Genomic DNA, 25352 nt, shown 5'->3' on the forward strand with positions numbered 1-25352 from the left:
TGCATTCACTGTGGAACGATCAGGAAAAGGCTTTATTGACAGAATGTCGTTGGCACAAAAAATTGCCTGGTTAAGAGGGAGAGCAACAAACCAGAGAGCCTTAGTAACGGATATGAGCTTCCCTAACTGGTTGCGTTGCAGCATCTGTCGATACTCAACACCAGATTATCTAAAAGTTCTCGCATTAAGAGTTCTCATTCTTCAAGGAGCGCAATTGGCACTAATCTTTCTGTTCGTGCTGCAAATATGAATCTTCTGTTCGCACATTACTATTACAGAACTAATAGAAAATTACAGAATTATTATAAAGCGAAGAGCTATTTATTCATGCTTGTGTCTGAAAGAAGTTTGAATCCAGCAACGATATGTTGAATGCTGCATGAAATTCTATTGAGTGTTGTTTGGGGATAAACTTCAATTCTGTGGTAATTCTATGCATTTCACATTTCTACATCAGTAATTGTACAACTATTTGATTTATTTTATTTGGTTTATTTTTATAAGTAGCAATACAATTAATATGCCACCAATAGCCTTACCATAACTGGCTATCAAATGCAGTTGTCGAATAATGGAGATTTTTCATAACTTCGTCAAGTTTTGAAATCGCAAATGAAAAACTGATTTCTGTTTTTTATGAACTATATCCACAAACAGATTTTTCTTGAATACCTAAAGCGACGTTTTGTTTTAATTGGTGAAAGTTTACAAAATTTCTTTTTGGTCAATGAATTCTTTAATTGGCATTTTGTATTGGAAGTTTTTATAGGACATTATGTTTCTTCGAAGCAAGAAACAGGATAATAATACAATGTTCGTGCTGGGACTGTAATCATGAATCTTCCAGTGACTAGCTGGACAAGCTACCACTTGACACTTCGAGAGAACGTACGAGGGACTATCGTAATTTCATATATTTTTTTCTTTTAATTTCTTTATTTTAATATTGCAAAGTGTATGAGGATTACTTGCCTAAGTTTTGGAATATCTTTAGAATCTTTACAGAGACTTCTTTTCTAAAGAAAGTTGATTTATGATTGCTTTACACATATGAGAAAACACATACCAAAGAAAACACATACCAACCATTCGCTGCGACTTGAAATCGGAATGAATTACAAATTTTCAGTGGTTTTATCCACTCAGCCATTGCCCTCACCTGTAGCACAAATAAGACTAATAGTAAATACTTTCTCTTGTCTTAAAGTTCTTCGCACATCTCGTTTCTTTCTTATTAAATGCTTTTCCTTTATCATCGATTTGAATATTTTATTATCTCTTCAGTCTTTTAAGGAAAAATGTCATAACTTACTCGTATTATTGAGAATTCTAAATTTTATTAAAACAAAAGATATGCGTCTTCTCCTTCTAAATAAGCTATATTTAGAAGCAAAAGACACATATCTTTTGTTATATTCCAGCTAAAGGAATCGCTTTGAATAAAGCATTTTACCATTTTGTTCAGTATGAATAATACTCGTACCATTTCTAAATACACTTGCAACATCATCTACAACTTTTCAAAAGCAAATATCACTTTAAGTAAAAGCATGCTGCCTATGAATCAGATACTGTTTCTCCATATCTGTTGCAAAATTTGCTTTTGATTCAAGATTTATTTTATGTGTATGATTGTTTTTAGGCTCCGCATCTTTGAGAAATGTTTTGTAAATCATCATCATTCAATTCTACAGCGATTTATAACTGAAATATAATGATTTTTAACAAAAAGAATGTCCGAAATTTATTTACATTAATATTAAAATAAACAATTTGCATTAAATTTACATAATTTATGCATTGCAATAATATGCTTCAATAAAACTTCCAATATCTGCAGATACAATAAACTATTGTATCTGCAATGTATAAACCTATTTTAAAGTCAACATTAATATTGTGATCCATTGACAATTACCTCTAAAAACAGAATAATATTTAGTTGCATAAATAACATACACTTGCTGTTTTAAATCAGTTCATAGTAAATGTTAAAAAAACGCAACATTTAATAAGTTAAAGAAAATATTAATAGTTTAACATGCCATTTTGTAGTAAAACGTCTGAAGTGGACACCATATGACGTCCTTGTACGGCCTATTAAATTATACAAATCATTTGTTGCAATTCATTTAAACTTATTTCCTCGAATTTCATTAGAGATGCATTTCTCATACAATTAATTCAGTTCTCAATTCGCGAAAAGGCAAAAATACATAAAAACTCAAAACAAATTCATTAAAAATTGAAAAATATAGAAAAAGATAAAACACCAAATACAGTTAAAACAATTAAACATTTTTTGTTACAATTAAAATTGGAGTTTCTACGCAAAAACAAGCTATTCGGCCAATGGTCAGGAAAGCAGATTTTTCGGAGCACAGAACTGAAAGTTTACTTTTCGTCCCACTCGGCAAAAAGACACTGAAGGTGAAGAAACTGACTTAATTCACTATTCTGCTAAGTGTCCAATGCAAACATGCTCTCTGCTGCTCCGTTAGGCTTAGTGACACTTAAAAAAACTTTTAAATTATTTATAATTCTACAACTATTGTATGCAGATTAGTTAAAGGTATAAAAATCTTAATCGGAACAAAAGAAACACATAATTAAATCACATTTAAAGCAAAAAATGCCCAATTTACCAGCAAATAAAAATAAAAAAACAGAGTAACTGAGTGGGTGTGTGTATATATATATATTCTTTTGGTGCAGCCGGATTGCAACGAAAAAGGGAGGTGGACAACTACATGTTATAGCAGTCCCATACGCAATATTACAATGTTCTGAGGCTACTCGTTTTTGAGTTATGCGAGGTACATATGTCTGTACGTACATACAGACGTCACGAAAATAAAGTCTCTTCTCAATGCATTTTAAATCCATTTTTTAATCCTTTTTGGGAAAGAGAGACCGTTATTCTGTACGTATATGCAGATTTCATACAAAAACATCGTTCAGATAGATTCGAGAGCGGTAAAAATGGACATTTTCGTTGAAATATGACACCCGACATTTTTCGCTATAACAATACGCAATATACTTCGTACAAGAAAGTAAATATAGAAGTATTCTAATTTAATAATTTATTGAAGTAGTCTAGCTTTATAATTACGTATGTAGTGTCATATGTAAAAGTACTTAATATTATAGTTTTAAAACGTTAAAATCGAATTATTTCTAAAAGTTATAAAATATGCTGTTATTGCCCATTATGTTATAGTCTAATAAGTTACCAACATATACTGAACTGGTATTTATAAATGTACAAAAAATTCATATCAAATGCAACAGTTTAGATTTTGTAATTTTTTATTTAAAAATTAAATGCTGCGAAAACAAAACATGAGCGAGGAATGGGCTAGGTATTGAAACTTAAAAAATTATTATGAATAGAAGATATTATGAATCTTCTATTCTATATTATGAATCTTCTTAATAATTAGAGATATTATGAATAATCAACAAGAAAATTTCAAACTTATTATTTGCAAAATAATATTTTCTTTAATTTAACTGCAAGTTTATTACACTGAGAAAAGTGAGTGAATGAAACTGTAGAATGCAGTCATAAAAATTTAAGGGCTTCTTATTCTAATTATTAGTGAAAATTATGAATTTATATCCTGCCCATTACAGAGTTCAGTGAGAGCAAAAATAACTTACCGACATCCCTTTAACTTTAAGAAGAATAAACAATGAAAAAATTAAGCAAATTTTCGTAGAAAAGAAGATTTGTTCTGTCAACATCAAAGGTGTAAGTGTTTGCTGTCTTAAAACTTAATCTCCTCAAAATATATCCATTACCAATATTGACAAAAGATCAAAGCATTAGATTAGTTGAAAAACGAAGGTGGATTTTAAGATAATGTAAAATAATTTTTTGTAGAAGAGAGAATACGAAAACATCTTTTTTTTTTGACTTATTTCCATAGTTTTTCCTTTGAAAAAGGCCATTATGTCCGTTGTAAGAGATGTTAAGTAAAAAATATAACCATTGCAAGTTATTAATAATTTTCTTTTTAACTTCGAAAGAAATTATTTCATAATTTTTCTTTCATTACTTTAAAAAATATACTTTATAAGGTATTTCTCCCGCCTTCTTAGCATGACTTCGTGGTGTAGTGCTCAGCACGCTCGACGCGTATTCGAGGGATTCATGGTTCGAACGCCGGCGAGGGCATTGCTCATTTTTCACGCCTTCTGCTTCCAAAAAATCTTAATGTCTCTACAGTGGCGCCCGAACTAAAAGGCGATGGATGATGATTCTCCACCACCAGGATTAGGCTATAAAGACGCAGTTGGCCTTTAAAAGTGGAAGCATATAAGATATTTCTCCCGAATTCTTAGCATGCCTTCGTGGTGTAGTAGTCGGCACGCTCGACGCGTATTCAAGAGGTCCATGGTTCGAGTCCCGGCGAGGGCATTGCTCATTTTTCATGTCTCCTGCTTCCAAAAAATCCTAGTGTCTCTACAACTTCGGTGTACTTTTGAATTAAAAGACAAATTGCAATTCACAAAATACAAACTTTAAAATAACTTATTTGCGAAAGACCGCTCTACAAGAAAATAAAAACAGAATTATACAACAAAAAAGGTAACTTATCGTTTATTGCTCTACTCGGATATTTTGGGGAAAGTTCCTTCGATTTGTTAAAAAATTTTAACGTATTTACTCCAGATACAGAAATGGTTTGCATAAATCATAGTATTTCTGATCTTATAAAAAATGGGAAAAAGTTAAAGGAAATGAATAACAGCTATAGTTATAGAAGATACTTTTATCATAATTTAAATTTAACATCTGTTACTATATAAAATTAAAAACAATTGTAATTTTATTTTATATAAATTTAGGTTACGTATAAAAAATCTTCAGAATTTTCATTTATACGTCAACATAATAATTAAAAAGGACAATCAGAAATTTTTTTTGAATTACCTTAACAAACATTCTGATCTGAGCTTTAAGGGCTTAGAAATAATAAGGATTCGAATCCCGGTTGTCGATTTCTTCCGTTTCTTGACTTCGACAAATTCTAAAACATTGCATAAGTGGCGCCCGACCGCAGTACTCTAGCCGGAATTCGAATCGTGGATCTTTCAATCTACTAGCTGGATCTCCTGATCTCTTACACCACAAGAGGTACAGAAGGAGTGGTATAATTCTTCACATTCTCTCCCACCTAATGGGCGACTAAGGAGAGGTAAAGGTTACTAAGTTTCAGAAGCAGAAAACATGACTAATTAACTGTACGAGATTCGAATCACAAATCTATCAGTTTTTTACCTGGCGAGCCAGTCGCTTACACCACTGCAAAAGCACGCACAGGGGAACGGTATACATCATTACACCTTGTAAATATACATTTACGTCTCATAAATGCACACCTCGAAAAAACACAAAAAATATTTTATTTAACTTAGACATTATTTAAGCACCATTTTGCCACTTAATTGCTTTAACATTCTATTGATAAAAATAATGTTAGATTTGAAATCAGCGGATCACTGGCTGAGTGAATTCTCATTAAACTCTGCAGCTGCTGAAAGGGAATAAAAATATTTTCGATTTCACAGTCAAAATAAGTGATGTCTTTTCCAGCAGGTATCTAAAACAAAATAAATCGCTAAAAAGGAATGTACAAGCTCCTATCATCTCTAACTAATAATAATCTACAAAAACCTGGTTCCACATATCATCTGAATAGTAATTAAAAATGGTATCATTGTTACAGCATCAGTTTTTTCCCAAAACTTATTTACATTTCATTGACATATGAGCCCAGACTTAAAGAAATCTTAAATTTCATGGAATGTTTTTTTCCCAACGGCGGGCATTTGCCTATAACGGCACTGGCCACTCCTAAGGCCAGAACTGGCGGCCATTTTATTGTGGAGGCACCTAATATGCGGCCACCGTTACCTCCTATGAAGGGACAGACAATATTATATCCGTACCTTCTCCGGGATTCGAATCCGGGCCCTGCGGTATTGCATTCAAGCATCTCTAACTACTATACCGTCTGGGCGGCAAATTTCATAGAATTTCAAGCCTATTTAGGGTAAAGAGCAATGTCTCTCGGTTACGACATTGTAACGGGTAATTTTTACTACGGGTAATTTTTGAAGATTCTAAATGCAGCCTGAATAACACCACTTTGGATTTCAAGACCTCTGTTTTCATTGCTTTAAATCCTGCCAAGGAAGGAAAATTATCAGGAAATTTAATAGCTAGAAAAAACTGTTACAAAAAAGGAATACAACTACTCTATCCGTTACGGTTTTGATAAAGGAAGTCATATATTGTTAAACAATGCATAGCATGAACACTTATAGGTTTAATAACCTTATCAGTAGGTGGAGAGTTTGGTTACAAACAGTTTCCAGTTTTCCAAGTATTGTTGGTATCTCGGCATACGTCATTAATCCATTCCAGATCCTTGGATATGTACCAAACGAACGTTTCCAATAAGAAGTAAAGAGAAAAAAAATCTGTCTTATAAAAAAATCTCATTCTTATTATATATTATTCTGTTTAATAGTAAAGTGCAAATGCAGTGGGTAAAACATATACTGCGCATAAATGAAGCACTGAACATCATACTATAACACAAATGATTTTCTGATATCTAATCATAAACAATTTTTCATGTTTTAATGTTTCTGATCTTCGCTGGACAATTTATTTCACCTCTTTTGCAATGCTAGCTTATTTAGTAGCTTGGTTTTCACTTTCATAGACACCATCGTACTCGACATGTGGTATGCAAAAATAAAATTCTGGATACATATGCACCTTTATGCTTTTCGACGATCTCTTTCTTCACCTCCATAGTAATCCTAACGAGTTTCTTCTTTGCTTGACTCTTCTCGTTGGTTACAGTCGAAAACATCGCGGCAAAGACATCGTGGACGAAAACGTCGCGAAGAAAACAACGCAAGGCGAAAATGTCATGGCACAAAGCATCGTGGGAGAAAATAAAGCAAAGAGAAAACATCGTGGTACAAAATATCGTCCTCGAAAACAAAGCGGTTCGAAAACTTCGCAGTTGAAGAGAGAGGAGACCCATTCACCAAATCCCAGTAGTGACACATTATCGTCCATTATCTTCTAGTTCACATCTCTGCAAAGACATTTGCACTTTTTTTGGAACAGAAACTTGAAATTATCAGCAACGCCTTTACCAGAATTTGAACTCCGGACCTTTCAATGTCAGCTGGTTGTTCTACCACGTATACTACAAAAATACAAAATGAGGAAAGTAAAATATGTGATTTAAACCTTTTTCTCACCAGGATGAAGAATAAATTTAAAAGCATGCAAGTAGAGGACTTGGAATGCTTTAGATACGGCTCTCTTGTAAATGATGCCTACAGTTACATTCTATCGCCCAGCCCTGTTACTAAATGTTCCAGCTTTAGCCAATCTGCTAGACGGTGTTAATACGCGTTATTTAAGGCATTGACCCAGCTTAATTAAGTTAACTTGTGTAATCTTCGGTTACATTCGATTACTTTCTAAAGGCAAATAATATTAAGAGAAGAATGTTAAAATAATTAGAAAATAAATAAAAATATTTATATATAGAGAAAGATTTGCAGCCTACATATACGGGCCAAATTTTATTTTTATCATTTAGGCTTTATTTAGAATGCAATTAGATGACAGTGAGCATAGAAATTATGCACACGATGCTTATGTAGGGTTTTTATTTTATGTAGTATATTAGAGATAATCTTGTAGCGTATTTAATTCATCGTGCTTTGTACAAAATAACACTGGCTAGAAAATGTAAATAAGAAATGCAGATAAATAAGCGTTTTAAATGTTTCAACTTTCTTACGTAAATTAGCAATGCGCATTTATAATGCAGAAAAGAAAATAATAAGAGATCTTTTGCGTCATAAGCTGGCAACAACGTATCCTACCCTTGTGTGTTTCATCTTTGTCTGCTACGGACATGATTGTATGGTTAAATGACAGCATTCCTTTTAAATGCTAAATATGTATTCTGAACATCACTGATAATCACGATGACTGATGGTAAATGGCACTGTTTGTTTGCATCCACCGACTATCTAATTAATGCGAGTGCTAACATTTGTTTAATTTTTAGTTAATAAGATAAAGTTTATGCCATCTCTAATATATTAGTAAAATTATTAAAACGAATATAATTCTCATATATTAATTACTTAACAGTAATATAAAATTAAATGAATTTTACTTAACTGTATTTAAAATATAAGTGTACTGTTAATACGTAATGTTAAAAAATTGCTTTCGAAGGGAACAAGAGTAAGGTGGTTCACAAAACATTCTAATTTATAAAAATGGTCTCCTCTTTAAAAAGTTTAAAAGTTTGAAATCTGTTGGGCTAAACAATTTGTAAAAGACTTGTTTTGATTTAGATCCATAGTTTCAACAGTTCCACGTAAGAAAAAATGTTTTCATCTAGCAGTAAAAGACATGATTTCAGATTAAGTATCAAACAATATTTGTTTGATATAGAAAAATTGGCAATAATAATAATAATCCAGAATTTAACGAAATAAGGTAAAAAATAGAAAAGGGAAGTGTAGTTAGTAACTGACTTCTCTAAAATCTATAAAAATGAAATTATTAATGCATAGAGTTTTTAGTTTTATTTCTATACATATTCCCTTCTTTTGATTCTGAGAATCTAAGTGATTAAAATGATTTAAGCCAAAATAATTTATAACTACAAGCCATATTTTTTAAAAAGATCTTTATAAACTATCCATACACATATTGCTACTTAGTTTAGTTCAAGTAAAAGAAAATTTACTTACTTTGAATAAAATAAAATTAGAAAAACGTTGTCATACACTAGGCTTTTCTTCTAAACGGATATGGTAATTAATACACTAAATGAAGAAAAATAATTTACCATTATCTTATAAAATTAACATGATAAATTTTATAAGATAATGACTTATACATTTGATAATGCAATTAATTAAAATCAAATTAAAAGGGACAAAGGCTTGTACATTAAACAATGAAATTAAATTAATAGATTTCGTTATTTAGGGGTCCCCACTTTTATTAAAATTGGATAAAAATTGATATAAAATTGTAAAAAATGTAGATATAGAATTGTAGATGAATTCTGCAAACTGAATTATTTAATCTGTTATTCCCATTAAACTATACGATAAATTATTTTTCTCCTTTTAGTGAATTAATTATCATACCCATTTTAAATAAAAGCTAACTTCAAAAAAATCTTTTTCTGAACTGCATTTTAGTTTCTGATTTTTAATCTGAGTTACACGTTATCAGTGATGAAATTTTACTCATTATTAAAATACAAGAAATAAATTTTGAGAAAATTATGAGATAAAGAAAAATAATTGAAAGTCATTAATTGAATGAAAAAATTGCTTTGAAAATTCAGTTTCTCGAAATGCATGTAATAACAATGTTACTCAACAGGCATTTTATTTGAAGCTAAAATGAGAGAAGGAATATCATTAAATACGCCAAGGTAGCACACTAAAAACGCATTTTTTCACCGTTTACTTCAGGCTGCAACATATTAAAAAAATGTAGGTAATTGCTCAGCTAATTTTTTTTATCATTCTTATTTTAATGTAATTCTTATTTAATTAATTCTTATTAAAAGAGGATGAAAAGTTTGTTTTATAATCTGTGAAAATTTTAAAACTTTATACCCGATATATGTTTGGAAATAGTAATTTAAATTAAAAGCATCAGATAATCTAAAAATCAAACGATTTTCAAAAAATTAGTCATAAATTCAGAATTTTAGTTAAAATTTTCATAGAAATTTCATCGGAAAGATTTTTTTCCTGCTGTTTGTTTGGTAAATTTAGATATGTGCGAAGAATCATTTAAACATTAAATAAAAATAAATCAAATCTTGAGAAACTTCTTCACCACGTTACATTGTAACCTGACAAGCAGTGTGTATACAAAATTTGAACCCGATGCGTATCAGAAAATTTGTTAAAAATCGACGACAAAATTTTACCCACTGTGAAACTTCAACAATGAACTAAATAAAAGAAAATCTAGCTTTAATTTAATTTAACTTTTACTAAAATAAAATAAATAATAACAATACTACGAATTTTTTAAAAATTTACATTATAAATGAATAAAATATTAGTAACATCTATCTAACAATGAGATGACCGAAATCCGGTCTTCAAAGCTGTCTTAACAGTATTAAGGTGATGAGGCTCGGAAAGAACAAGGCTTTAATACTGTTCTGCAGTTCTTTCAAGCTGATGTGAGCTGAAATAAAAAAAGACTGTTCCGTCACATGAGGATAGATTGTAAACATTATACTTAAAGAACTGTTTATTTCTTAAAATTTTCTGTACATAAATGATGCTGAAATGTACTCCAATAAACTCATTTACATATCACATATGAACAATCTAGAAATTTTTCATCACAAAATTTCTCTTTAAAATATCATTTTTACCAAATCAGCATATCTGTTACATTACATCTCTATAAATCTTTTCATTCTGAATATATTCTCTGTGAATGACAAGTACTCTTGAAAATTTGACTCAGAAGTTGGAAATAAACACGGTATAAACATCCACTTCTTTATGTAATAAAGCAAAGAATTCCATTGGCACGAATACTTTTCACCTGAAAAACAGCAAATACACAAAATTTAAAATACAATAATAACATGTGTATAATAACAAATAACATCATTAGCATGTTTCATAGCATACATGTAACTAAAAACTCTAAATTATTAGGGAATAAAAAATAATAAAATTGGCAAAGGATTAAGTAAATAAAACAATTTCAATGGATTTTCCTTTCTTTAGAAAAAATGACTAATTTTAATATATCTGTTTAAAAAAAACATGAAGTCAATTTTTTGAGACAAATAATTATACATAACATTTCTTTTCCCAAAATATGTAATGCAAATTGATGACCCAAAATAACTTTATAAAAAAGTGATAACTTCATTACATTAACAGCAGGAAAGTAAATAATGAAAGGGCAAAGTAGGACAGTATAAAAAATGAATCTTTGTGCATTTTTTAAATATTTATATCTCTATAAATATAATATGATAATACCCTTTAACTATTCACACTGAAAATTATATATTTAAAAAAAGTGCCTTATATCTCTGTAAATATAATATGATAGTGCCTTTTAAATATTCACACTGAAAATTATATACTTTAAAAAAAGTGCCATTTCATTTCATTATTTAATTTGGCTTGTCTTTCCCTACTGTACAGTTTCATGCAACTATTTAATTGAAATTTGCTTTTTCCATTTCCCAAATACTTAGAAATAGTCGTCAAGAAATTTTTCAAGATCACTTCAGACTCAGCGATCATGCCACAGTTTTTCAAGAGGAATCTCTAGCACTTAGGAAAGCAGCCCTCTGGGCAAGCAGTTCAGATTTTAACAAGATCTCTATCTACACAGACAGTATAAGCGTCCTACAGAGTATGAATAAGACAGGCAAGATTCCAGCGCATATTCAATCCCTAAAAGAGCTTGTCTCTACTCTGAGTAATACAAAGCAAGTCACCCTTCACTGGGTAAGAGGTCATCAAGGGCAAGAGGGAACGAACGGGCAGACACTCCCGCAAAGGCCGCCAAATCTTGCCAAGACTTAGATATCTCCCTTCCGATCTCCACGAGAGCAGCCAAGTATCACATCCAAGAGGCTTTCATGTCACAATGGCAAGAAAGATGGGAACAAGAGGACACCGGAAGATACACCTTCGCAATCTTCCCGATCGTTAGGCTGTCAAGAGTTTACTCGAACCACTACACGGTTCAGGCCCTTTCCAATCATTGAAGGTTCCCCCAACATTTAGAGAGGTTTCTTACATTTACACATCAAGTGCAGTTGTGGATCACCCGCCAGCACAGCAGATGCCGTCCATTACATCACTTCATGCCCACTCACCAAGTCGCTTAGATCTCCAGCCAACACCGCCCTACTCCATAGTAAAGGTCTCAGAGGTTACCTAACGGATTTCTACGGTCTCCAGGAAGTAAGACAGATTGTCAGCTTCGTCAATGACAACAAGACCATCATACAAGTCATACCAGGTTAAAACCTGACGATATGTAAAAGGCAGCATGCCTTATATAAATATGCAAATAACTCACTTTTTCATATATATATTGAAATTACTAATCAAACTTGTTTTCAATAGTCTAACTATACAATGTAAGTTGGAAAAAACCAACATCAAATTGTATTTATAAATGTAATTTGCTTTGTAATTAATTAATAACGAATGACCTGTAGTGCCCAATGAGAGGCGAGGCAGGCTAAGAATAATAATTATTATTATTATTCTCAAATACTTCCTGTCAATACATATACTACAATTATCCTTTTAAAAGAATAGTTAAAAATAACAAAATATTTCGTTTATTAAGACTACACCCCCCGAGGCAATAACATAACGGAAGTACAGATGAGTTTGAATAAACATTTCCAAACCTATAGACTGGGGCGGTGGGCTCATCCTTTGGCTTCCTAGGTTTTCGGATCTCTCTGGCCTCAATTTCTTTCCCTCTGAAGGCATCTAAAAAGGTAGCTCACGACACGACTCTCCTGAAGAACTTGTTACAAGAATTAGCGTTGCTGTTGTATAAGAACTTCGTATTCTAGATTTACTTCCAAAGAGAATGACACTCACTCCGGCGCCGTTATAATGCGCGTATTGCAGTTGATAGTCTTTCATTTGAACAATTCTTGTAAATATTAAACATTATTTCCCGTAAATATTCAATGATTAAAACGACTTTTCGTTTTTTACTGAGTTTTCGCGTTCAAATTTCACATCATATATTGCATCACGAAAATTACTATTTTCTTCATGCTTTATCTCCCTTAAAGTAATAACGAATTCTGTTAATCCCGGTGTATGCATTTTTAGATTATGTTTATACCTAACTTTCCAAGATGTTGCAGTTTTAGTCTTTATTGGGTTAAATAATGTTGCTTGTTGTTGTCTTATTCATATTACATAGAACAATAGTTGTCAAAGCCTACCACAAAGAGAGGTTAGACTTCTCACCCCCAGTTTTGAAAAAGAGCACCACGGGGGATCCAGTGGTCTCCCACCCCTCTCCCTTTCCACCAATCCACACAAGAGGATTTTCGGCTCGCCGCATATCTAGAGTGCCGCCATGCCGCACCGAATGCATTTACAAACATCGATATACATTACGATACGATATGCATTTATAAACATCCATGTCTTCTCCAGGATTCGAACCCGGGATAAAGGGGGTAAAACTATTTTGTGTCATAATCTCTGAATTCAAGCATCAGTCGTTTTCAGAAATAAAAAATACTGATTCTTATTTTCAACATTAATTCCTTTAATTACATTAACGTTAATGATAGAAACTACTCAAAAATAAGAAAAATACACATTCTGCATAAAGTTTTCAAACTTCTGATTATCTCTTTCGTTCTCTAACAACATGACAGAAATAAAAAAGGTAATTGAAAAGAACACTTTCAAGAATTTCCTTCAAGTATAGTTAATACTTTCTCTCGTGGCACAAAAGCTCCTTAAAGAGCAACGACAAGATAATACTTTTCATGCAAAAACTGTCATTTAGGATTTAGGATTCTATTTTCACAAAAAGTGGATAAATTTTTGTGTCATTTCTCTTGACAACATATGATGTATTTCACATTCAAGTTGTGAACTTATTTTCCTTCGCAAAGTACTTTATTAGAAAAATTAAATATAACGTTTTCCAGACAATCGATATTATTTCAAATTTATGAATTTTTGGAAGTTTTTTTTAATCAAAGTATTTCGCAAGGTATTAACTCTTCTTTAGAATTTGAATTTAAACTTTATTACGCATTTCTGAATTACAGAGTTTTTTTTATGTTTAAACGATGTTTTTTCATTTGATTGATCGGTAATGAGTTTATGAATTTCGAAACCTCCTACAATAATTTTCGTTACATTTTAATTATTTTCTGAGCATAATCTGACGTTCTTTTTTTCTTTCTTTTTTTAAGATACTTAAGGTTTCCTATAAAAATAATCGAAAAGGAATTTATTGCTTTTACTTTTATAATTACTTTCATTTTAGATTCTGAACTTGAAATTTGTCGCATTTCAGTTGAAACTAGTATATTTTTTGTAATTTCCATTTCTATTGATATAAGAGAAAAGTAAATTGTAATAGGTTCATTTTTTGTGCGACGAATTTCTCACTTTCTATGAAGGCCTTAATGCACATTTTCAGATTGGTTTTAAATCTTGCCTTTAAAAGTGAATCATAAAATGTTAAAACTGATGTTTTGATAAATAGCGCAGTTTGAGAAATTTTACAGTAAACAATAAATAATTTAAAATCTTTTTCATGTTGCTCCCTTGAGCACAATCCAGTCTCCAAGCACAGAATATACAGATTTACGAAGTGCGTCAGTCTAGCTTTTTCCACATATTATTTAAAATATTAAGCACTAGTCTGTGTCATAAGGCGTACTCATATACCCTAAATTCGAGCGAAGCATCGAATAGGATGCTTTTTATTATGCTGACTATTTATTTTTTTAAGATGGGGTTGTTTCTTGTAATTTTACTAGACTTCGGCTAAACTTATTGTTTTTTGTAAGAGATATTTTGTTTTCGAGCCTCTTAATCAACTGTTTATTTTCTGGTCTGGAAATAGCATCTGTATTTTTAACTCTGCATCTATGCTACAATAGTTATTTTATTTTGGTGTTACTATTTTGTTTTGCATTGTAAACTGTTATGCCAGCAGGATTCGTTCTGTCTTCATGTACTTTCATATTTTCTATTAATGACTATCATTAATAAGGGAGAAAAGCAGTTCCCCGCTAAATACAACCCTACTTCAATTATTATATCAAGAATCTCGATCACGATACCATTGCAAACATTAGCGTCAGTGCATTGCTGTAGTCTTTACAAGATGAATCTTCACAAAGAGAGGCTTGATTGTAAGCCATTTCCTGGCAGTCTTTGTGAAATTCTTCTTTCTGATACTGAAACATGCAAAGTTCTCGTCACAATGTGCAGCTGATCGACAGAAATGGATAATGGCTGCATGTGGACAATGGTAAGATAAATCACTAGCTATGTAGGATTAAAATAAAAAAATTATGTTAAATCATTATCTGTGGAAAATTTCTTTAGCAACGTGTCCCAAATATCTCCTCGGCTTAGCTTTTGTTTTGAATGCAAACACCCACCCAAAACTGTTTTGCAAAGGGTGCAAAAATGACAAATGTGTATTCTTCCTTTTTATCTCATTCTATAATTACGTTATCAAACTGAATTTTTACAGATTTGCATAGATAGTTGAATTGCGTATTCCTTTCAAATTGCACAGTGTTGTAATATCGGGTTGTCTTAACTGCCATAAAATGTACACGACGTTGAAGACTGTTTGGTGAATTAATCACGAAGACCTTTAAAGTACCACGAAGTCAGAAGCCCTTTATTAACCTTTTAACTGTCATGCCCGAGATTATCTCGGGCACAGCACTGGTGTTCGAAAATGTCACGCCCGAGTATTTCTCGGGGTAATGTTTTTTGAGTGCATCGTATTGTCATACCCGAATATATATCGGGAGATGTTTATTCCGGCTACATTTGGTTTTTCCAATAAAAAAAATTGACAATTTGTGTACCCAAATCATCAAAATAACTCGACAGTTAAAGGGTTAACTTTATTAACTAAGTTTAACAGTCGCCATCCACTCGTGCAGTCAAAATTTTCTGCTTCACGCAAAAGGTAATGGATAACTTAAAAATTGGTGAAGTTAAGTATAGCCTAACGGCTTCACAGATTAACTATCCCGCAAACGGCTCTGACTCGAAGTCGGCGTAAACAAGCCTAATGGCAAGAATAGGTATACGCCACAGAATTCTAATCGCTAGACAATCAAAAGTTAGCAAAGTGGCTTCAAGTAGGCAGAAATACGCTCTGACTTCACCTTCCAAAATCCTTCCTTTAAATACTTCTTTCCTTCTACCTAATTTGAATATAGCGCGTGCCGGAAATTTCCATTCTGGCAGGGAAATGAAATTAAAATTGAAAGGAAAGGTACTTAAAATATTGGGTTAGAAAATTAAACAGTACAATATTATGGTAAAATCTTGTTATTAAAGCCACAATATCCTAAAAAGGTTCTCGCCTAATTCTTTGTACCAATCATCAGTCAAAGAAAACCTTGGCGTAATACATTTCGTGGTCCATTTTTATGTAATTTTAAGTCTTTCATCAAACCTAACAACTTTGTTATGGTAATACGTCATTTATTTCTTAACAGTTCTGGTATTGTCTGATACTGCAAACGTACATGAAATAGACTTCCACTCAGTAGTGCTGATTTAAAATGTTTGTTTACATAATAAGAGAAAGAACGGCTGTTGTAAATTTTAGGAATGGCAGTTTAGTTGAAGTAAGGCATGCCGAGTGACATTGTAGAGAATTTAAATATACGAACAACTTTAATTGTTCTAGAACTGTACGTTTATGGTTATTTCTCGTGTTATCGTCTTTCTTGATAATCTTTCTTTTTTAAAACTCAAGCGAATATTATGTCTACTAAGTGAATATTATGCCACATGAGTTTCGTGTTTAGTTTCTTTAAAGTGAAATTATCTATTAATGAAAGGCATCCTCTCTAAGGCAAGTTGGCTTGTGTACGCAATACAAGCGAAAAATATCAAGAACATATCTCATGCCATCAATTTTCTTAGTCTTTCGAAGACTGATCTGCAGAGCAGTTTAATTAAAATAGATTTTTATGTAAAATTAATTTTCATATATAACCAAACAGAAACAACACTGAAGCTATTTTTCAAAATGTATATGCTACAAAAATAATAGCTAAGCTTTATCAGTTTTTTATTAAAACTTAGAACTTTTCATAAATTTATGTGTTCGTCTAAAGTTTCTGAAGGTACATTTTCTAAAAAAGTAGCAAAAAATAATACTGTCAAAAACTGCTGAATTACATACTTGAGTTCTAGCTCAAAACCGGATGCTCAGCTGTCCATCTTTTTGTGTCTTCATATTGGCAACTTTCATAAGTTTTCCCTGAAATCGAAAAAAAAAATTATACTTTTAGATAAACAACAAAATTTAAAATGAATTCATTACATAGAATTTTCTTATTCCGTATCAGATACTTATGCAAAACAAATGACATTAATTATCCGTTAAACTTATACACTATCTAGCAATAAGCATTTGGGCACTGACACACACAACAAAAATATTCATGATAAGCAGTTGGTAGAGCCTCCACCAGCAGCAGTTACAGGGTTAAATCTCCGGGGTGTGCTTCCCACACGTCCTTGTATGTATTTTATTTTATTTTATTATACAGTCAAAAGTCGTTAATTCGGACACCCATAATCCGGAATAATCTATAATCCGGACCTCAAAGCTACAAACTTTCTGCGCATGCGTCGCTTTCACGCATGCGCACAGGCGTTTACGAGAGCGCATAAGACCCTTACAGCTGCGAATATGTTTGTGCGCATGCACGTTTAATGTGTAACGGAGTTATACGCTAAGCTAAAGTTATCTAATTCAGTTAATGTTGCAGATTGCGTTGTTCCTTAATCTTCGAAATGGATCCGGCTTATTATTTTTTGCAGACTGTTAGAGCAATTTTATAAAAGTAAGCTTGAACTTTCGATTATGTCAAATAGAATTTCCGATATATATTTACTACAAAGCGAAAGTATGTTTTGAAATCCGAAATCTGTTTATCAATTTCACGCTGCTCTGCGGCAGAGGGGGGGGGGCAGAAACGTCATTATTAGATTATGATAGATTAGAAAGATTATGTCAAATAGAATTTCCGATATATATTTACTAATATGTAATTTGTATCTACAAAGCGAAAGTATGTTTTGAAATCCGAAATCTGTTTATCAATTTCACGCTGCGGATTGGAAGTTGATCTGTCAGCACTATCCTTATCTTCAGATGTTTTTATTTTATTTGGTTTATAATTCCGTACTAAGTGTAGTATTTCATCTCGATATACTCCGTCTTTGATATGATTTAAATCAAGTTCCTCGTCATTATAATTCGCTTCCGATAGTGAAGAAAGTGACCCAGAGGTTATTGAAAACGAAAACATTTCGATTGACAAATTAGTCGGTATTCTCAACACAGCAATTATAGGACTTGAACAGCGGAACTTTGTAACTAAACAAGAAATTATGTCTGTTTAATAGAATTAAAGAGAAAGTATTATCACATGAAACGACGCAACTTACATTGAAGGAAATGTTTAATAAAGTAAACAAATAAATATTAAGCTTTTTCTTTTTGTAAATTTTGATACCCTTTAGATCATAATTGTTCTTTATTTCATAAATTACGGTTTCATATTTTTAATTTTGTAATTTTGTAATTCTGCATGCCATCTTACCAGATTTAAACTGATGATCTATAATCCGGAAAAATCGATAATCCGGAATCGCCGAAGTCCCGAAGAGTCCGGATTAACGACTTTTGACTATATTGTTATTATTATTATTATTATTATTAGGATTATTTTGTTCCATTCGGCTTGGAAAAGATATGTAAGCGCCTTTACCGATGTTAGACGATTGTTGCACCCCTCAAATGGGCGATCCAGCTTGTCCCAGTGGTTATCGACAGGGTTTAGGGCAAGGCTCTGGGCAGACTAGTTCATTCGATTAACCCCACTGTCACCCCACCAATCCATGGTGGACCTCGCAACAGGACATGTGGCGTTGTCATTCTAAAAGTAACAGAGACTCAATCTATAAAAGTGCCGCAAAGTAAGAAGCAGACTGTCATGTAAAACAGTCCAGCAGGCCTCGGCATTGAGCTTACCATGATTTGGGACCAAAGCTCTAAGTCCATACCAGGAGAAAACTCCAGACCATAATTCCACCTCTGCCGAACTTTACTGTGGGTACAAAGCATTCTGGCAGGAGCGTTTCCAAGGCAGACGCTAGACATAGACTCTGCCATCTGAATGGTAGAGGGTAAACTTTAATTCATTGCTCTAGAGTACCCGTTTTCACTGATTTACGGTCCACTATTGACGTGCCTTGCACCATATTGCACCATATAGTGCCTTGCACCATATTGCACCATATAGTGTGGTTGGACATTTTGATGAAAGACTTATGGGCGGTAGCACGGCCATGAAAAACAGGCAGATATACTTCCTTAGGGATTGTATTCATCGAGACAATATTCCCGGATGAATGCTTGTTGAAACTTGCGGAGGGTGTGGGTCTTAGTTAGGTGCGGTTCTTCCTAAAATAAGCAATGCCATCACCAGGACTCGAACCTGAACCTCTCGAATACGCGCCGAGTATGCTACTGCTACCGAATCGCCAAATCCAGGTGGTTAAGACTCAATATTCACCACCTTTTAGTTCGGGGGCCAATGTAGAGACTAAGCAGGAGAACATGAAAAAAGAGAAATGCCCTCGCCGGGACTCGAACATGGACCTTTTGAATACCCGCCGAGTGTGCTACTCATTACACCACGAAGGTATGCAGAAAGGAGGGAGAGAATAAAGTAGAATTCTAATTACTTTAAACAATAGATAATTCGCATATTATTCAATGAAGAGTAAGCAAGAAAGATAATAAGTTTAATTTCATGGACTATTTTTTTTAAAGATACATTTTACTTTTGAAAATATAGCAGCTATCAATAGGTTTCTTTTGCGAACGAGTATTAAGAAGGTTGGCGCAAAAGAGTTAATGCATTTGAAAGCTTCCAGAGGTCATCTCATTCAAGTTATAATATATTTTTTCAAATCATATACTGAGCTAATTGCTAATATTTTCTAAAAATCAAGATTTCTTTAAGTGGAAGAAAGCTACAAGAACTGATATGTGATCACTCAAGCAAATCAGAAAAAACTGGATAATTTAGGAAAACGCCTTTTCAGAGCGTTGCAAATATCTATGACATTTGAATGGATATATCGAAGCAACAGCTTTGCTATTGTTTACTCTATGACTTTATACCTGTCAGCAATCACATAAAGCCGTCGAATATATCTGGTATTTGGGGAGGATACAGTGTATTAACGCACTGCTAAGCATTGGCTTAGAAGTTGGCAGAACATCTGGGAGATCTAAGACCTTGTGATGAACCCTGCAGTACATGATAACAGGTAACCCGAAGGCAACCATAGAGAAAGACAGCAGTAAAACGTGTGATGAACTTGTCGAAGGTTTCGAAGTTTTCAAGGAAACAGATAGACTTGAACTGCATCACCTAGGGAAGGTATATAAGTTGAACAAGTGAGTCAGCAGTCAACAACAAATAACGAGCGACAGCCTATTTATCATTGCTGTCTCGACATCGTAACAAACCCACATCTGGTCGAATGCTCACAAGTGACAAAACATGGGTATAGAATGATGCACGAGCTGCTACCACCCGGATAAACAATTATTGAGAACCTGTACTCGTAGGAGTTTGCATTGCAGAAGAAGGCTGGTTTATCGCAACGGCTCCACGTTGATATGAGACTACATGTGGTAAGGACAAATTGGTATACCATTCAGGGATTTGGCTTGAAGAAATTTTCTTTCTTATCGCCATCGACAGAACAGCTGGCCCACTGGGACACTGTTCTTGCCAGATCTAGCTCTCCCAAATTATCACCATTTCTATTCTCTGGACCACCATATTCATGGGAAATCATTACACAGTGACGCAGACCTACCGCAGGCGCTGACGGACTTCTTTGCATCCCAAAGCCCCGAGTCTTATCGGTCAGGGCATTGCACAGCTGCAAGAACTTTGGCAAATATACTGGATAATGATGGAGATTACGTCAAGACCTAATGCTGAATACCATGCGCTGTTATGTCTGTTTGTTTCTCACGATCAAGAAAGGCAAAAAATGTTTTGATTTCCTTTTACTGTGTGGCACCGACGATACCAGCGGCTCGCAAGTCATTGGTTTACATTGTATTCTTTGCATGATCGCATCGCACGTGATATACAGCAAAAATCAGCCCTTTTAGGAAATTAAAACGTAGATATATTAGGTAATTCTTTTGGAAGCAGGAGACATGAAAAATTAGCAATGCCCTCGCCGGGACTCGAACCGCGGACCTCTCGAATACGCGCCGAGTGTGCTGACCACTACACCACGAAGGTATGCTAAGAAGGCAGGATAAATACTTCATTAAAAAAAGAGAACAAGTTCATCTATGCAGTTTTTCTCATTTCACTATGGAATGACCGAAGAATCTCTGATAGAATAGTATGATGTAGAGATCTGCTTTGATATATGAACAGCAGTGATTATTGCATAATGAATTTGACTGAATAGACTACTGACTTGAAACATATAGTTAATACCTATCATGTTCTTTCTAAACAGTGTAGGATTGTGTTTGGTTTTTAAAGCTGAAATAATAAGTTTCCTTTTCAATTTATTCATTCTTCATTTTAACAGCAAAATAAATTCAAAACATAAATAAACAGCCTTCGTAAAACATAATTTCATAAGTAGAATTGAAATTAACGAGTGTCACGTGAAAACTCCGAAAGTTAATTTCATAGTTTATAAGTACAGTTTTCTTTTTACTAACGTCTTACATCCAGTTCATTTTTAGTGCGTAAAGGAAAAATCTCTATTTCGACAGAGAGATCTTTTATTAGCCCTAATTCTAACCAGTTTCATCTTTATCTCCACCACCATGCGAAAACTCATTAAGCTACACTCATTCTCTTCTTCCAAAAACGGCTCGTCTTCTCTCATCCAATCATTTCCCCGTGTAATCAACTACTGCTCTTGTATTTCTCCCTTTTAGTTTCCTATCCCTCCAGTTTTTCCCCATTATTCAACTAAATTCCCTCACCTCTTAAAAACGTTTTTAAATATCATTTTTTAAAATGGGATTTTTAATATATATCAGAAGAATTCTGATCATGTCTTTTAATTTACTGCTGTTCTTAATAAAGTTTTTGTCTCTTTTCTTCTTCTGATCTAAGCAAAAATTATCGGCCTCAGCAGGAAGACAATCCTTCACTTGCTGTAAAATATTCTACCTTATAAGCACTCTCATGATATTCATTTAATTATAAACAATTAGGTAGGGACTTTTATGACCTCTTTCATACAATCTGAAATACAAGTCTTCAGTACAAGAGAGAAATTTGCTATAAAGATGTTTAAAACTCTGCAGTTTTCGATTATGGGAGCATTTGAACTCATGGAGGCATATAGATCAGCCAGTGTAACTAAACATGTGAAAAGAATATGCATGGAAATGTACTCAATGCTTTAGCTAGTTTATAGCTAATATTCGAAGAACAATCTGGCGGATAAAACTAAAGATATTTTCTCTTTCCTCACCGCATGCCCTTGTACTGTAATTGAAAGCATGTCCGGTTAGCCCAGGAAGGGCTGGAGTTCGAATTTCAGTGAGGACATAGCACATTTTTCATGTTTTCTGGTTCAATGTATCTAGTAAACTGTACAAGTGGATTCCGAGATAAAATCTGGAATTCTAGTGACTAAAATTCATCACCTGTAGGATTTTGCGACCGGGTCTTCTCTTCCTAAGTAGTCCTTTAATTGGGGAGAGAATGTAAGACATTTACTTCCTCCTTACAGCGTACCTTCGTGGTGTAACGCCCAGCTAACAGTCGGGAGTTTCGGCGAGGGTATAGCTTATCTTTCATATTTTCTGATTCGAAAAACCTAATGACTCTATAAAATTGCCTTTAAAAGATTTGTAATGAATTTATTTAACACTATCCCAAATAATGTTTTCTCTTTCTTTATTACTTCTTTTAATCATACATTAATAAATAACTGAAACGCAATTTTTAATTATTTACTAATTTTACTATTCACTTTACATTTGCAAAATAAATTTTTAACAAGTAGTTCAGAAAATATGGTAAGAAAGTGCCATTTGCCATATTTTTAAAAAAGGAGATCAATTTGAATGCTGTAAAGTATGGGAACATTATCATTCTCAATACGCTATATAAAATATACTCGAATACATTATATACAAGATTGCTACCTTTTATTGATAAGGCGATTGAAAACTATGAATGTGGATTTAGGTCCCAAAGATTTACTATTGACCAAATTTGTGTTTAAGACAAATCCTTGGGAGAAAAAAGGAACTAAAGAATACAATATTAAAACGCACCATCTATTTATAGATTTCAAGGCGGCATACGGCAGTAAAATGTCTTCAAACTATTTGAAGCAACGGCGGAGTTTGGATTCCTGATTAAGTTTATTAATTTAATTAAGTTAGATGTAAGATTACAATTTAAAGTCATTTAGTTAAACTTTTCATAACAGAAAGAAGCATAACATAACATCTATGAAAATGTTGAGGAATTTGAATACGTTGGCACTATTACTAATGATAAAAAGGATTTAAGAGTAGAAGTTGAGTATAGAATTAAAATGGCTTATAAATGCTTCTTTGGGCTAAGAAGCCAATTATGATCTAATCATATAAGTCGCAAAGCAATGCAAGAGTAAGTAGACTTTAAATAAAGACATACAGCACTCACTGGACTCCTTAGAGCAAATTTGGCTCAGTACTCGAAGAGGGACGTTGGAGAGCAAGATTATGAATTTGAACTGCTCAGGCTTTATACACCACCACAAATAATACAAGTCGTCCTTATTAATAGATTGAGATGGCTGTGTCATTTCTGTAGGAGCCAGGAAGATAATCCTACTAGGACCTTGACAATAAAAAATTGAGTGATCCAGAACTAAAAGAAGACCATCCGCTAGATGGTTAGGTATACTGAAAAAGACTTAAGAACTCAGAAAATTAAAAATTGGAGAGGATTTGCTGAAGATAGAAGACGCTGGAAGGAAAGTGTCATTGAAACTGCCAAGATTTGTTGTGCTTGTAAAGAATTGAGAAATTGATAATAATAATGCTGAAGAAATTTGAGAACATATTTCATTCTGATGCATGTTGCAATGAAATTAATTTTTTTTTAAATTTATCTTTTATACAATAAAGTATACTGACTATGAAGACCATGTATTTATTAAATTAATAAAAAAGATAATACTAAAAAAAGCTAAGTTTTAATATTTAAATGAAAGGGAAATCGAGAATGACAAAAGAGAAAATTAATAATTACAAAAATGGAAAGAGAGAATAATTAAAATATATTGAATGCTCTTCTGGAAATGAAAATGAAACTAATCATCTAAAACGATTGATAGATATTTTGTGAAAGCTCTTTCAGTAATAAAAGGAGGGAAACTTTTCCTGTCAGTTCTTTTTAGATATTAAATTAATGATTAAGATGTAAATTATGAAAACAAAAGCTTGAATGGGGCCATGCAGAAAAGTCATTACTTCGTATTGACACTTAGAAATTTTGAGCTGGTTGGCGGACGCAAACTCTGAATGGATTCCAATAATCAGTAAAAATTAAAACCAGATTAATTCTGAATTATAAGAATACTACTCAGATTTCTCTTTTGTAGCGTTTTCAATAGCATAGCACACGAAATGGGAACAATAATGGAAAGAATAGTGTTTGAAGCATGTTTTTAGTGACCTAAAAATATACGAAAACTTCATTAAAAATACTCTAGTTTTCTTTTTTATCTTAGCTATAATTTCGAATTTTTGTTTCAAAATTTTAAAGAAAGACGGTTGGTTTATTTGATTATGGCAAAGCACACGAGGACTATCTGCCTAAATGCAGGGAGGACTTATTGAAGAAAACTGGTATTACACATTTGGTAAAACACGTAAACACTCATGCAACCAGCCCATTCACCATCAATCAAATTCAGGTTGAACTACCAGCGTTCAGAGACTTGGCCGCTAGTGGAAATGGATTTTAAGAGATACCGAGATTTATAAATGATTTTAATTAGATCTACCTTTAAATGTAGCATGTAATCATTCTTAAAATTGTTTATAAATCATACGTAATGTGCTTTAAATTATAAAACAATGAGTTTTAAACGATAAAATAAAAGGTATTATTTTATTATAGTCTTAATATCTATACAAATATTTGCCATATTTGGAATACAAGCAAATACAAGATTTCTTTCTTTAACTTTCAATAATATACCTTCTAAGAAAAACAAAGCACTTACTGCGTGATTTCGAAAACTAAAACTTTACTGAAACGTGAGTAATCATTGCGAGTAAAGCACCATTCAGTCTTGGGAAAAAAATGCAATATTGAACATTTCCCTTTGTGTCTTTCATTGTTGTTTCATCAATGGAAAGTAAAAAGCAATTCAAAATAAACATGCTTCGATGTTTTATAACAAAACTGCATTTGAAA

General features: G+C 32.8%; 1 protein-coding gene across 1 annotated transcript in view; it reads right to left on the reverse strand.

Moving 5' to 3' along the window:
* Nucleotides 1–10336: 10336 nt before the first annotated feature.
* LOC118182361 (cell adhesion molecule Dscam1-like) overlaps nucleotides 10337–25352 on the reverse strand; it is a 993488-nt gene continuing 978472 nt past the window's right edge. Inside the window, exons 26-27 of the mRNA XM_085806697.1 lie at nucleotides 17033–17110; nucleotides 10337–10657 (exon numbers count right to left, since the gene is read on the reverse strand). Of these exons, the coding sequence (XP_085662823.1) occupies nucleotides 17040–17110 (71 nt within the window). The 3' untranslated portion in view covers nucleotides 10337–10657; nucleotides 17033–17039. The remainder of the gene's footprint in view (nucleotides 10658–17032; nucleotides 17111–25352) is intronic.

Source organism: Stegodyphus dumicola, chromosome 12 (assembly GCF_044657685.1).
Source record: "Stegodyphus dumicola isolate Sdum_Otavi_A_Nest chromosome 12, ASM4465768v1".
NCBI classification, from domain to species: Eukaryota; Metazoa; Arthropoda; class Arachnida; order Araneae; family Eresidae; genus Stegodyphus; species Stegodyphus dumicola.